Genomic DNA, 15,392 nt, shown 5'->3' on the forward strand with positions numbered 1-15,392 from the left:
AGAGTAGATTTCAAGAATGGCAAAGATGTTAACATTTGTTGAATCTGCGTACCTACTGTTTATTTCCTGTACATTTGAAAAGTTAAAAAATACAGAATAGAGGGTGATAAGGGACTTGAGGCCTAGGTGAAGGGTAGCTAGAGTGAAGAGGAAGGAGGGATTATTTTCACTGAAGGAACTGTTGAGTTGCTTGTAGAAATTCAGAGAAAGAGAGAGAGAATAAGTGTAGAAGGTCCTTGTAGGGATAAAAACCAAACAAACGTGGATTCAATGGCAAATTAAAATGACCATTGGAGGTTCATTGGGAAGAGAGACTAGTCTGCCTAGAATAGGGAATGTTTTGGGGGGTCTTTTAGATTTAAATTTCATAAGAGAAAACATTAAATATTCTCTTAAAGCTAGGCCAATGTTAACATCTCCTACACTCTGGTGAATGGACATACACACCGGTTTATTACTTACATCTCCTATGCTCTGAATAGTCAAAACCAGGCGTTTCCCTCCACCTTGAGCAATTGCGCTCTTAGGGATGCATCTGTAAAATACCTTTCGTATAAGTGTGGGGGAAGGGGTACAGTGAAGAAAGATTTACTTATTTATTTATTTTTTAAAAAGGACTTCTTTATTTTTAAAGAAAGAAAAAAAGAGAGCATGAATGGGAGGGGCAGAGAGAGGGAGAGAAAATCCCAAGCAGACAACACACTGAGCACAGAGCCCAACACGGGGCCCCAGCTCACCACCCTGAGACCACAGCCTGAGCTGAAACCGGGAGTTGGATGCTCAACAGAGTGCGCCACCTGGGCACCCCAATGAAGAAAGACTTTTAAACTACACGTCTTTAACATTTATTTAAAGTAGTCTGCATGATGGTTAAGAAGCTAGCTTGCCAGAACAAGCCTGCCTGAGTTCATATAGTGGCTGTACTACCTAGAGCTCTGTGATCTTGGGAAACCACCTACCCACAGTTGAATGACTGGGATTCACTCATTCATTACATATTTATTGAATGCCTGTTAAATGCCAGGCATTGCTCGAGAGGAACCAACAGAACAACTCTGACCACTACAGACAAATATTTCTGCTCTTACAGAGTTTCCATTCTAGTGGGGAGAAGACAAAATACATAGTAGCGTTAAGTGGTACTAACGGCTATGGAAAGATAGGAAAGTAGGGTGAAAGATGGCAGTGGGGTTACCAGATTTAGCGAATAAAAATAGAGAACACAGAGTTGAATTTGAATTTCAGATAAACCGTGGATAATTTCTTTTTTAGCATAAGTATGTCTCAGGTATTGCATGGGGGATACTTGTCTTAAAAAATTAATTTGGTTATATGAAATTTGAATTTGGATATCCCTGTGTTTCATCTTGCAACTTGAGGTGTGGGGAATGTGGTGGTGCTGCTAGAATTTCCAGTGGGATGATTTGGGTAGTAGCCCTCACCGAGAAGGTGCTAGTCAAGCAGGACTTGAGGTAGGAGCCAGCCATGCAGATATCTGAAGGGGAAGAACTCCAGGTTGGAATGGAATGGAACTCCAGGCAAAGGGGCCTGTGTGGCTACAGAAGAGTAAGGAAGAGAAATCAGGTAATGGGGAAGAAGGGTCATGTTTTGGAGACCATTTTAGAGCCATTTTGGCTTTTACTCCCATTGAAAGGAGAAGCTGCAGGAAGATTTTAAGTGGGAGAAAAACCTGATAAAATTAAAAAGGATCTCTTTGGTTACTAGGAAGAAGCTCTTGCAGTATTTTGAGCAAAAGATGATAGGGGTTTGACTGGAGTGATAGCAGTAGAGGTGGCGTGAAGTGATTAGATTCTGAATATATTTTAAAGGTAGAGCCAAAAAGATGTCGTGATTATTGGATCAAAATCCAGTTATTGAAGTCAAAATCACTGGTAAGATTTTGAAGTGATGCTGACAGGAAAGAGGATTCTACTGAATTGAAAGATACTTGGAAACAAAGGTTTCTTTGGAGGGTGGGCAAGAAGGATGGGGAAGCGAGGAAAGACAATTGCGAGTTTGGTCTGGGGCCTGTTATGTTTAAGATGTTCAGTACACATTTGTTCTGGTTACTTATTTTGTAATGAATGACTCCAAACTTATTGGCATAAAACAACAACCGTTTTATTATTCTCAGGAATTCTGTGGGTTAGGTATTTGGACAGGGCACAGCTGGGATGGCTTATCTCTATTCCATAGGTCTGGGGCCTCTGCTGGGAAAATTCCAATGGCTGGGGGCTGAAATCATCTGGTCTGGCATTGGGACTGAATGACTTAAAAAAGCTGGGCTCAGCTGGGGACTGCCAGTGGAAGCACCTATACGTGGCCCCATCCTGTGGCTCAGCCTTCTCAATTATTGGCGACTGGGTCTCCAGTGGGAGCTTCTGAAGCATGAGTATACCAGGAGACTCGGATGGAAAGGGCATGATCTCTTCTGACCTGGCCTCAGAGTCGTGCAGTGTCGCTTTTGCCACATTCTGTTGATTACAAGTGAGTCACAAAGGCGTCTCTGATTCTAGGGGAGAGGAATTTGATGGGGAAGTGGCAAGGGCACATTGCCAAAGGTCATGTGGGATGAGAGATGTTATTGCCACTATTTTTGGAAAATACAGTCTGCCACAGACAGCATCAAGAGATGCCAGTTTCACACGCAGGTGTGTGAGTTTGGAGCCTGGGAGACAGATCTGGTCTGTACATGTAATTTGCAAGTCATCATATAGATGTCATTTAAAGCCCTGAGATTGGTTGAGATCATGAAGGGAGTTAGTATAAACGGAGGAGAGGAAAAAGTCCAAGGGCAGAGCCCTAGGGTGACTGGAACAATGTGTAAGAGGGACAGAAGTGACCCGTGAACTAGAAGGAAAAGTGTGCAATGTCCTGGAATCAAAGTTAAAACAGGCATTTTCAGGAATAAAGGGGCAAGTTGTTGTTGAGTCCAGAAAGGCTGAGACTGAAAATTGGCTGTTGGATTTAGCACTTCGCAGATAACCGATACCCTTATCAAGGGCGGTGTCCATGAGCGGGACAGAAAGCTGGGTTTGAGAGGAGTGAAGAGTACTTGGTGGGGGAGGGATCATAAACAGAGACTAACCACCTCAAGGAATTTTGCTGTCAAGAGGAGTAAAGAAATGTAATGGTAGAGGGGAAAGAAGGATGGAAGTTTTTTTGTTTTGTAACATGGGAGAGAAAATAGCATGTTTGTCTGATCTAGTGGGAAAGGGACCAGCTGATGGCCGTGAGGGAGTGCTGTGTTTCTGGAGCCGTGTCCCTGAGCCTAGGAAGGAACCCAGCTGCATGAGGAGGACGTGTTTCGAACTGGCCGTCCAGAAGAGAAGGCTGACTGTGGAGCACAGGTGCTGGCAGGCAGGTAGATGTGAGGGTGAGATTTTGAAGCTCTCTTGATTACCTCAATCTTCCCATTGATGTGGGTATAATGTATGTTACTGGTTGGGTTGGATTGCTTTGAAAAAATGAATGAGTTTATTCCTCTAAGGCACTTAGCATAGTTGCTGGCTCATGAAGTTAATCTATTTTCGTCTGAGATTAAGCCCTTAATCTTTTTAAAATGGGTCTTCTGTGAAAAGTTGTCATATTAAATGGGTTTTTTTCTTTTAACAATCTCTTACTGAATAATAGCACGCACATACACACAGGTTCACAAATAAGTATATACCTCTGAATTATCACAAAGCGAACACACCTAGGTACCCAGACCGAGAAATAGAACATTTGTGGCATCTAGTTGGTTTTGTTTTGTTTTGTTTTGTTTTGTTTTGTTTCTCCCTTATAATACCCTTTGTTCAAAAAATAGAATGCTAGTCATCCCTATATTGGAATCCAGGATATTTTTGTAAAATTTACTGGCCTGTGAAACCCAAAAGTCTGGTAATATGTTTAACACTAAGGAATCCAGTAAACCTTACTGGGCCATCCTTCTGCTGGAAGAAAGAAAGAAAGAAAGAAAGAAAGAAAGAAAGAAAGAAACCCCACAATTCCCAAAGGTCCTGTAAGTTTCCAGAGTCATGAGAAAATTTCAAAACGATGATGTGACACCAATTCTTGGAGCATTCTTCAAGTCATGTGCTTTGATGAGTGACTTTACTCTTATGTTATGAAAATCAGTAATATTTTTGAAGGATTTCAGATTCATGAAGATAAAATGCCTTGTGTCCTCTTCAGTTAACCGCACATTTACTGGGATGAGTCATTTTTCCTCTTTCTTGCCTCTGTACCCAAGAGAATCAGCCTGATTTCCCTTACATGTCTCCAGTCTAGTTTCCTCATGATGTTTTTAGGAAGGTGATGTAAGACCACTTTCCAGGATGATGTGTTGGTCACTTATGTCTATTAGTGATGATCTGAATTATTTCTCTTTTTAAGATGTAATCCACGAAAAGACAAGCAAAGGACACTTGGCTGGTGTACTTTTCTTAGGGAAGCTCTTGTGTCTTGGGCTTTTGTCTAATTACTTTGTATGGTTCCCTGCATACCACCTCTAATACTCAACCGTAAATGCACACACACACCCTGTAATTGTGGTCATCGTTTCTTAGCTGAAAATCAGTGTCTGGGAAAACCCACCTCTTTTTAAGTTAAGTGCACTTCCATTTGCAGCCAGCACTTGCCCTCAGTGTGTACATTTTACTCTGATTGTGTTCTTTTTAGTGTTTTGTTTCCCGGACTATGTGCCTAGCATGAGTTTGGTTTTGATTTACTGATGCTTTAGAACCGTCATCTTGCAGCACAGAGAGAAAGCTCTCAGAACACCAGTCCTCCACCCCCAAGGAAACCCGTGACCCTTTTTTCACGTATAAGCAAATTGGAGAAAATATGTAGATGTTTTTAGAAGTTAATTTTATTATATGAAGATAGCATACAAAATACATTCATAGTGACTAGAGATGTAGGACCAAATTAAGTCTTACTTATATCTGCAGCATATATTCTTGGTATGTATAAAAGTAACTTTAAAATTCCAGTCTCCTTAAATAGTTACGCACAAAACACACACACGTATATACACATACAGTTACTACCACTGTCAAAGATGCGCTCCTCCTTTCACCAGTGAAAAGGGGCTGGCAAGTATCTGTTTCATGTCTGACATTCTTACAGGCTGGGAAACAAGGCACAGCTAGAAGACCTACATGACATTTTTCAGGATTTGGACGAATTTGTTCCATGGGCTAAAACGAAGGTCTGAGCATCATTTCTTAGACTAACTAGATACAGACTTGCATATGGTTTCAGTCCCATTCCACCCACACTGTTACACATACGTGGTCTCACAAATCCTGAAAGGAAATGCTGCTTTACTTGTCAGTGCCAACTATTTTTGTCATAAATGGCAGATGGTTCCAATAATATCATCAGTTAATTAATGTTTTAGTTTTCAGTGCTGTTTAATAAATATTCAGGGCCGGTAAACAAACCATTCTGTGGCAAGCCCTTTGCCACTAGATAGACCCATTCCTGCAAGCTTCCACTTTTCTTTCTGCATTAAGACTCTAGATGAAACCATTGTTGACCAATGGACTCATGGAGGCTATAAACCTGAGTCTTTGAAGCAGCTGAATTAACAGAGTTCTAGTATATGTTTTTGTTTTTGTTTTTGTTTTTGTTTTGGAAAGATGACATTACTAAAGTCTGAACAATCCAGAATCAGATCATTGAACTCAAGATGCGGTACCTGTAGTGAAGGTTTTTGTGTTCACTCACTGTTGGCTCCTTATCTGATTTGAAAGCATGAAAGAATTGAGGTCTTCTTTTATTTTCCCTATTCAACCTCCTTCTGGTTCCCTGATTGATACTGTTGCCGGCTGTCCCAGGTGCCTTTGTGCGTGCAAAGAGGAAGAACAAAGCTCATCCCCTCTTCTGGCCCTGGCCCGGTTTTGTTGGCCCTGGGCTCTTGGTGGAGAGGCCTACCTCACCTCCTGCCGACCAGAGGTTTCCCCAGCAGAGCCACCAGTGGTGCACCTGCCGCCTTGCTTGGGGTGTGCTGACCGTCCCAGCTCTTTATACTAAGAACCTTGAAACCAGAGTGTGACACACAGGGAAAGAAGTAAAGATTCTTCTAGTATATTTCAGGTTCTAGAGTTAAGTTCCTTGCATAAAGGGAAGCATACTCTTCTCTACCAGCAGAAGCAGCAGGTCACTGTTGTCTGTCCAGCCTTGACTGGTTTTAGAAGGTGCATACATCCTAAATACATAGCATCAAACCGAGCCAATTGAGAGAGCCAGGGTCCTCAGACCCTGAAAAGTCGGCACCCTTGTGTACCCTGTCTCCCTGTTTCCACCATCCTCAGACCCAAGGCAAGGTCCAAAGCAGATGAAAAGAGGCTTTTGTCCTCTTGATGGCTCATTAACTAATATCCTGAGTCCCAATTCTAAAAGTATCTCGCATAAATTACATATCACCTTTTTTCTCAAGGAGCATAAAGTGCTTAATAAACATTGGTTAACGTTCTTCCACATCTTTCCAGTAGACTAGCATGAGACAGTAGGATCCCCATTAAAAAGGAAACGCGGTTGACTTCCTACCCTTTGGGTCCCATCTGTTCCAGTGAGTTGGTTTGGTTGTCACAGAGATGGGCTTTCACTATGTTCATCCTGTTTTGGCTCCATCTGTCCTGGTTTTGGTATAGAGGAAACCATGCCCGAGACTCGTTTTCATCCTCCTCAGCTTCCTTTTACAACTAACTGGACAAAACAGGTTAATGTAAAAAATTGAGTGAAGTATCTTGATTATATAGTAAGACTCGAAATAGAATCTGACAATATTTTGGAACATGTGGCTTAAAGCCCGACCGGTAACCCCAAACAGGCCAAACTCGTTCCAATTAGCTTACTCAGATCAGAGCAAGGAACCTGCTAAGTGTGAGGCCGTCACGTCGCAGAGCCAGCTTAGCTCAGGGTGAGTGTTCAGTGGTTCTTACTAGAGGGGCCTGCAGTCTTGGCTCAGATTTAAGCACAAGTTCAGTGCTAGAAATTTTAAAATGTGCCATATATGAGAACGGGCATAGATCCAGTCCCATAGGTAAGATTTTAAAATTTGTTCTGTAGTTCCAAAAAAATGCGTTCAATCTTTTCTTGCCTGCCAGAATCCGGAAAATGTCCCCTCGTCCTTCTGTCCTGCCTGCTCCCTGGCTGAATTCTCCATGTGGACTGGGTTCGGTCGGGCTTTGGAAGCCACAGCATGGTCATGGCTGATAGCCCTCTCCTACTCCCTTCCCATCTGGGACAGCACAAATTCCCTACAGTGCTCTGTCCTGTTTGCTCTCTGCTTCCTTTCTCCCTTCTTTCCTTCTCCTCCTCCTATGTTGCTTCTGCTAGAGGACCCCAGAGACATTAAACAGGCCGGCTTGGGGCTGGTTGCCTCCTGGTTCCAGGGGGCTGGGCCCTATCACATCCATACTGCACTGCGGGATCAGTGCATCTCCTGAATCATCAAATGCCCTGTGGTCTCGGGGGTAGGAGCAGGTAAGTCATTGGGCTTAGAAAGGGTTTCTCTAACACACTGAATAATGTGAGGATTTACCAGTGGTGTTTTTCACTTATCGCTATTACTCTATCTGGGGTTACATTCTTGTTAGTCAAAAAGAAAAAAAAAGCACTATTAAAAATCACAAAAGGCAGCTTGCTCCTGTGGAAAGGTAAAGGTGTAAATTTATATATGTGTCATACTGGCAAAAGCTAGTTTTCAGGGGGCATAAATACTTGTGTGGTTCTAGAAAGGTGATGTGTCAAACTTTAGACAGGCGGGGTGGAATATAAGACCACCGAGTTGTAGTCTGGGGGAGGAGAGCAGCACGAAATCTTCTTTTCCAGCTCTGAATTGTCATACGTGAACCTGCGTCTTCCTCTGTTGATGTGCCCACATCCGGAAGGGCAGAAAGCAGGCGGCGTGAGGTCAGAAAGCCCCGACTCCTTGCTTTTACTGGTTACTCTCAAGCTAAAGAGAGAAAAGAAAAATAAATATGCAAAACCGATTGCTTGAAAACAAATGCTAACATCCACTCTTTCCTGTTAGGTCTTGGCTCATAACTGTACTAGAGCTAATGGTTATTGAAACCCTTCTCCGTCTCAGGTCAGGGGCTCTGTTTTAGGGCCGTGAGCTGTTTCTCTACTACTAGCTTGGCGGCACCGGGCAGAGAGATGCCTTCCTCTGGCCAGGGACTGGACTGAGTGAATGATACTGCAAATCCATAATCCCGGGTGGAAAATAATTCCGAGACGGGTATGGCCTTCCCCTGCTCTCGGGCCAGTTGGCTACCGGGGGAGGCTGAAAAATGCTCCCGCCTCCAACACCCGTTGATCTCCAAGCCCTGGAACCTGTGAATAGTGCTTTGACAAAAGACTGAGTATTACTTATGTGGCAAGACAGGTGATGAAGCTAAAGGTCTTCAGAGGAGGAGCAGAGCCTGAGCAGCCCAGGTGGGCCCTAGATACAATCACACGGGTCCTTATAAGGGAGGAAGATGGAGACTCCAGCCGCACGCAGAAGGCGGTGGTTGAAGGCGGAGCAGGGAGGCCCGGCCGCAAGCCCAGGCGCAGGGAAGGCAAGGAATGGATTCACCCTCAGAGCCTCCAGAGGTATCCCGGCTCTGCCAACACCCTGGTTTGGGACTGCTGGCCTCCAGAAGTACAAGAGAATGACTTTCTCTTGGCTTAAGCCTCTAACTTCGTGGGGATGTGTCACAACAGCCTCAAGAAACAAACAGCGCTTCAAACAAATAGGTCAGTACAGCTGTTTCCCTACCATGTTTGTGTTCTAGAAAATGGATGTTAGGGGACTGTCGCTAGCAAGGCTCAAAGGAGAAGAAACTGGCTTCTGGTTCTTTCTGTTACATCCAGCCTGAGACAGATACACGGGGAAGAAAAGCTGCTCTTGCCCTTTCATGTTCGTTTGTTTCTTCACGCTGGGGTGAGAACAAGAAAACCTCGTGTGTTACCGCATTATTCCGATGGGGCCTGGACTAACACGTCAAGCATTCTCCATATTTTTAATGTCAGAGTCAAGGGCAAGATGATTGCTTTCCTTCACAGAGATCTCGAGTAAGTGTTCCAAAATAGGGAACAAAAGGTTGTTGGTAGCCTGCTTTCTTTTCTCCCTTATCCACGTCGTCTTTGTGAGGGTCCCCTAACCCGTTCCCCTCTGAGGGGACTCTGTGCTGGTACCATCATGGTGTTCATGTTAAAAGGAAACAAGTGCGAAGACTTATGCCTGGCAGTGTGCCTCCCTTTCAGACTTCCTTGTGGTGGTTAAATTGTGCTAACTCTGTCCCTGAGGGGCATTTGGGGTCACATTTTGACGTGGATCAAGGTCAGCGAACTACAGCCTGTGGGATGGCAATCTGCTTGGTTTCCTTTTTTTTTTTTTTTTTTTAACAGCTTTATTGAGATACAGCTCACCTGTTTAAGGTGTGCACCTGCAAGGTTTTTAGTATATTCACGGATGGTGCGACCATCAACACAATCGCGTTTAGAACATTCTCCTCACCCCGCAAAAACACATACCCAGTTGCAAAAACACATACCCAGTTGCATAGCCGGTTACCCTTCCTCCCCACTCTGCCCACCCCCGGCCCTAGTCTGCCACCGACTGACTTTGTTTCTATAGATTGGCCTATTCCTGGCATTTACATAAATGGACTCATACGTAAATGGACTCATATGTAGTCTGTTGTGACTGGCTTCGTTCACTGAACAGTGTTTCTGGGGCTTGTCCACGCTGTAGCATGGATCTGTACTTCATACTTCTTATTGGCAAATAATATTTGTACGGGTGTACTGCGTTTTATCAACTCATCAACTGAAGGGCAGTTGGCTTGTTTTGACTTTGGGTTATTATGAATGCTGCTGCCATGAACTTTTATGACTAAGCTTTTGTGCGGCCGTACGTTTTCATTCTGTTGGGTATATACTGAAGGAGGGGGATTGCGTGACTCTAACCTTTGGAAGAACTGCTGCTATCCTGTTTCCCAAAGTGACTGTGCCATTTCCCATTCCCACCGCAACACACGACGCTTATACTTTCTCCACATCCTCATCAACGCCAACTTTTTGGTTCTAGCTCTCCTAGCGGGTGTGAAGTGGTATCTCGTAATGCTTTTGATTTGCGTTTCCCTGATGACTCATGACCTTAAGCAACTTTTCATGCGCTCATTGGCCACAACCATCTGTGTCTGTAAAGTTTACTGGAACATAGCCACACCTCCTTGTTTATAGATGGGTGATGGCTGCTTTTATCCTACAATGGCAGAGTTGAGTAACTATTGTTGTTTTTAAGATTTTATTTATTAGAGAGAGAATGAGCAGGGGGAGCAGGACAGGAGGACCGGGAGAGGGAGCCTCTCTGCTGAGCAGGGAACCCGATGTGGGGCTCGATCCCAGGACCCTGAGATCATGACCTGAGCCGAAAGCAGAGGCTTAACTGACTGAGCCACCCGGGCACCCCAAGTAGTTGTTTTCTATGTGACTCCTGAAGAAAAAGTCTGCTGACCCCTGGTTGAGAGGAAAGAGGAGCATGTTTTGCCTCTGAGTGAGATGGGCAGGCATTGAGTCGGGAAAGGTAGGAATGCCTTACAGATCAGCTAGGCCTTTGCCTGTCCAGCACGATCCCTAGGTAGAGACTAGCACAGAGAAGCTGCGGTGATAGGCCTGGTCATGTAAAAAGCTGGGGCCCAGGTAATTCCAACAGCACTTGCCAATGGACACCAGAAGGAGGGTCGGGTGCCAGGAGCCAACAGGAAACCAGCCTTCTCTTGGAAGCGTTGGCTTCTCAGGATGGCATGTCTTAGGCTGGGAAAACAGGACCGTGTGCTTTCCCATACCAATGCTGCCAGCCCCGGGTATAAGCACAGGCCAGCTGCCCTCCCTGCCCCCATAAGCATGTCTCCATCTGACTTTTGCACTGTTCAGTTGGGCCTTGAATCGGGCTCCTTCCGGCTGAGACACTGTGTTTCATGTGTTTGGACTGCCTGTCCTGCTAGAATTGTCCGCACATTTCTACTTCTCGAATCCTTCTCAGTACTTGGTGCTCATTTCTCTGATTTTTATACCCTCCTTCTTGCCCATCTGAGGGCAAAAAGTGCTTTTCTGCAATGCCCGAGCACTGTAGTTCAAGAGGGTGAGTGGTCCTCGAATGTCCCCACTGAGTTTTCCCCAGCATCTTCCTTCACACCCCTCCCCCCATCGGCTGGTCACAGAAAAGACCCCCAGCTTCCTTACTCAATCTTCACAGAGGCCTTGGGTTTGCTCTCAGCCCAGGTGAAGCGCTTCAACAAGGGGGAGGCCAGCAGGGTGCTGCTGTCCACCTGGTAATCCTGGAGGGAGGAAGGAAACAGATGTCACTCCTTGGCTGACCCCAGAGAGGTCCGATCTGGGGGCGTGATACTGAGATGCACGTCCAAAGTCACTCCAAGCTCTGTCCTCCTCTGCCTATTAAGACCAAGCACGTTCTCCATATGCGCAAATCAAAGTGTTGTCAGTGGCAAGAAACGCTTATTATGTTTCTTGTGAAACCTACCAGTCAAGACCCTGTGACTTTGAGGTCCTTCTTCCTGAAGGTGACAAAAATACCTTTAAACAAAAGGGGAAGCTGCAGGTAACAGGAGAGCATTTTTCAAAGTAAACTTGGATGCAAATGATTGTATACAGCTATGAAAGCGAATTATGGCAGAGGATTGTTGTCTGTGAGTATGCAGCTATTTGGGGCCTACCTAAGATGCAAACACTGCGAGACGTTATAAAGACCTGGTTTTTTGTTTGTTTGTTTGTTTGTTTGTTTGTTTGTTTTGTGGACCCTATGGAATTTTGGGGCCCTCCATGGTCACGGTTTGCAACAATCCCATTTTCTCCTTGGTTCAGCTTTAGCGTGGAGTCCCAGGCAGGCTCCTGCATACTCTGCATTCCCAGTGTGTGGACTCCACACTCTGTCCCTCTGAGTCTCTGACAGGGCTGTGTTCATGTGTGTACTCACCAGCAGGCAAGCCTAAGTGAGCAAAGGAGCTGTTGCGGACCCCACTGTATTGGGCTGGGAAGGGGTAAGGTGGACAGAAATCTTCCGTGTTTGGCTCAGCATCACTTCCTGGCACTTAAAGCCGGCTTAAGAAGCAGAAAAACAAAATTTCCAGCTACTTTTCTTTTGTGTTCTGCGGCTTAGTTGTAATGCTTTTAAGTGTTCCAGTCATCTTTTCCTCTCTAGTGTGTTTGAAACTCTCCTGGTGCTTTCTAAATGATGACTGTGCTGGGTCTCAAGGTCACAGTGTTTGCAGTCATCCCCTTCCCACGGGGGTGGGCTTCCCAGCCCTTTCATGGGACCTGGGCCTTACCAGTGCCCTCAAACTTTGCCATGCACATCTGTCCCCTGGGGACCTTGTGACAGGGCAAAGTCTGACTCCGTGAGTCTGGATGGGTTTTGAGACTTGGCATTTCTAGCCCACTTAGTGACCATGGTGCTTATCTGGAGATCACACTTCAAGTGTCAGGGGCTTGGTGGCAGAGGGGTACTCCTTCCCAGCCCCCCCCCCAACTCCTCCCTTTACTCTCTTAACCTCACGTCCCAGATTTTCAGAGGGACAAGCTGGATAAAGCCTTGTGTTTGCCAGGCTGCACTGTTTTCTCTCAGTGTGGCTGGGTAGGACTGTGGCTGTTTAGCTTCTAGAGCCTCAGTGGGAAGGAGCATGAGGCCTGGGTCGACTTCTCTCAGGACCGCAAGGCTATTCTTAAGGGAGAGCTTTCTGTTAGATCCTGAAGACCCAGCCACTCACAGCTTTGAGTTCCTCCATTAATCTGAAAGCAGGATTCCATCTTTGATCGCCAAGAAACTTAGAAACACACTATGAGGTTTCCTAAGGGACTCAACTATGCCCAGGTGAAGACGTGGTCCTGGAGTGAATTCGGGGTCATGGTCAAACTATAGAATTACCTGCTTTCAAGTTAGCTCTGTATAGCTAAGTCTTGTCACTCCCCTGAAATGGTCATTTCCGCCACTACTCTTGACTGACCCCTATGGACTGAGAGCCACCAGACTACTGGAGTTTGGATAGAGACCGCAAAAAGGGTCCTGGCATGGTGCCTTGAGTATGTGAATCCCATTACTTACATCAAAGATAGAGGTGGTGTTTGGTGAAAGTTCTTCAAAGGTTTTGATTCTCTCCAGACTCATGAAATTGAAAGCATTTACGTATCTGATGAAGAAGCAGAAAGAATAGTCAAGACTGGAAAATGCATCCAGCTTTTATTAGCTGGGAGACTACGGGCTCTGTATCCCAGCTAAGGTAAACCACAGTCGCCCAGAAATCCCCTGGCTCCTGAGGCTGAAGGTCTCCTGCTGTGTGCCCCCTCAGGATCTTCCCATGGTGGTCAATCCACACTGCATAGTTTTGAGCAAAACCCCAGAGGGACCCTTGAGAGACTCCTCAGTGGTTGGGCTTCCAGTCCCTTGTGGAACTGGAGAAATGTGAGGCCTAGAAGAAACCTGAATCCTCACACGGTCTCAACACCCTATCCTATAAAGGAGAGAAATGATGCCCAGAGAAGGGATAGGACTTGATCACGTAGAGTTGCCTACTTCTCAAAGGGTGTGAGGAGATCAGGGAAATGACCTTGCAAGGTCACATAGCTAATTTAACAGCTAGTCCTGTATATTCTGTTTTGGGGTTCCAGATTGGGAGAAATGGGTAGTATTTTTGTGTTTTCTCCTATAACTACTGGTCTGTTGCTGATGATCCTGATCCATTAGGAAGGCTGCAGAGAGCTGCGCTATGTGCTTCCTCCTAAGGCAAGTTCACCTACAGACTGAGTTTCTCCATCTGAAACCCCATCATCACCTGTAAGGCCGAATTTCTTAGCTAAGCTAGTTATTGGCCGAAGGCTAAGCAGCATCCTAAAAAGGCAAAAATAACTGACAACTTCTCTCCCCCACCTCTGATACAATCAGATATCGCTCATCCCCGCTGGTTTTTTAATCTTAAAAAAGGGTGATTCATCTGTGTCAGCCTCTTGGGCTGGTTGGGAAGTGTAAGCAGGTACCACTGACCTATAACCCATGACCACAGATCCGGGCTGGCCTTCTAGGCCTGTCAGAGATGGCTATCGGTCCTTTCAGACTGCCCCAACCCTTAGCCGTGCATCCCTTGGCTGAACTGGGGTCAAAGCTCTAGGGTTGTGCCTAGATGCCACAAGGCCCACAGGATAGTCTAAATATTCTAGAAACTGCTCTGATGGCATGGGAACAGGGAGAGAGTATCCAACCACCTAGGTTACAAACTCCAATCTGGCACTTTCTAGACGTACCATTTTGGCAAGTCATCTGCCATGGAGCCTTAATGTCCCCGTTTGTGTAACAGGACTAATAATACCTACTGTAGAGTACTGTTGAGAACATTAAAGGAATTGATGTTCACAAAGAGCCGGGCACAGGGCCAGGCCACACACAGCGTGTGTCTGTGTGCCCATTAGTACCAAATGCGTATGATACACGTGGAACCGTTAGCAGTGGTGAACATCCTCGTGTACTATTAGGACTGGTGTGTGATGCATGTGCAACTCCTACTAAGGATGTGCTGATACACGTGTAACCACTTGTGCCAAACATGTGTGATACACGTGTAATCATTAGTACCCAAGAGCCAAGTCCTGCCCCCACAGTAGAGGCACTAAATCAGTATTGTTCCCCTGTATCTCTTCAAATTCCTCTGCAGTAATGAGAGATAAGCTAGTGTGTCAAGTAAGGGGGGGAAAAAAAGTTTAATCTAAGGCTGTATTAAAAAAAAAAATTATGGGGAGGGAAAGAAAGCGGTAGGAGCATTCTAGAATAAAACTGAAGAAAATGTAATGTGCTATTCTTGATTGGATACTGTGTTTGTCTTTTGTTTTTTCTTAAGGTATAAAAGACATTTGGGGAAATTAAGGAAATAGGAATATTTAATAAGGGAATTATCTGTTTCTTTGGTGTGATCATTTTGACGTGGCAACACAGGAGAACGACCTTCTTTCAAGATTTTGGGGTAGAATGTTATAATGCCTTAAGTTCAGCAAAAAGAAAAAAATACACCTATAAAGTCTATACATAGAGACAAAATAGAGCAAAATGTTAACTACAGCTGAATTTAGGAGGTAGACTTGTCTAATGTTTGAAAATTTTCTAAGACTGGGGAAAGAAAGAAATCTTACCTGACATTATCAGAACTTCCTGAATTGAACTTTGGATGTGAAATCTCTTCCTTGAAGAAGTCATCAGAGAAGGCAGGAGGTGAATATGTGAACCCACTATTTCCTGTCAGTATGGCATTTAATGGGATATAGTCCTTGCCGTCCTAAAATACCAAAGATAGAACTCTAATTATACAAATTTCTATTTCAACCCATGTCTGGGAAATAGGCCAGCTTCA

The 15,392-nt window shown here is 45.0% G+C and overlaps 1 protein-coding gene across 1 annotated transcript in view; it reads right to left on the minus strand.

Annotated features, from left to right (window-relative positions):
* Positions 1-7,637: 7,637 nt before the first annotated feature.
* The window catches only part of FLT1 (fms related receptor tyrosine kinase 1), a 171,191-nt gene continuing 163,436 nt past the window's right edge, over positions 7,638-15,392 (minus strand). Inside the window, exons 27-30 of the mRNA XM_032879972.1 lie at positions 15,175-15,317; positions 13,103-13,187; positions 11,227-11,321; positions 7,638-7,948 (exon numbers count right to left, since the gene is read on the minus strand). Coding sequence (XP_032735863.1) covers positions 7,747-7,948; positions 11,227-11,321; positions 13,103-13,187; positions 15,175-15,317 — 525 coding nt within the window. The 3' untranslated portion in view covers positions 7,638-7,746. The remainder of the gene's footprint in view (positions 7,949-11,226; positions 11,322-13,102; positions 13,188-15,174; positions 15,318-15,392) is intronic.

This window comes from Lontra canadensis, unplaced genomic scaffold (assembly GCF_010015895.1).
Source record: "Lontra canadensis isolate GAN:19392208 unplaced genomic scaffold, GSC_riverotter_1.0 scaffold67, whole genome shotgun sequence".
NCBI classification, from domain to species: domain Eukaryota; kingdom Metazoa; phylum Chordata; class Mammalia; order Carnivora; family Mustelidae; genus Lontra; species Lontra canadensis.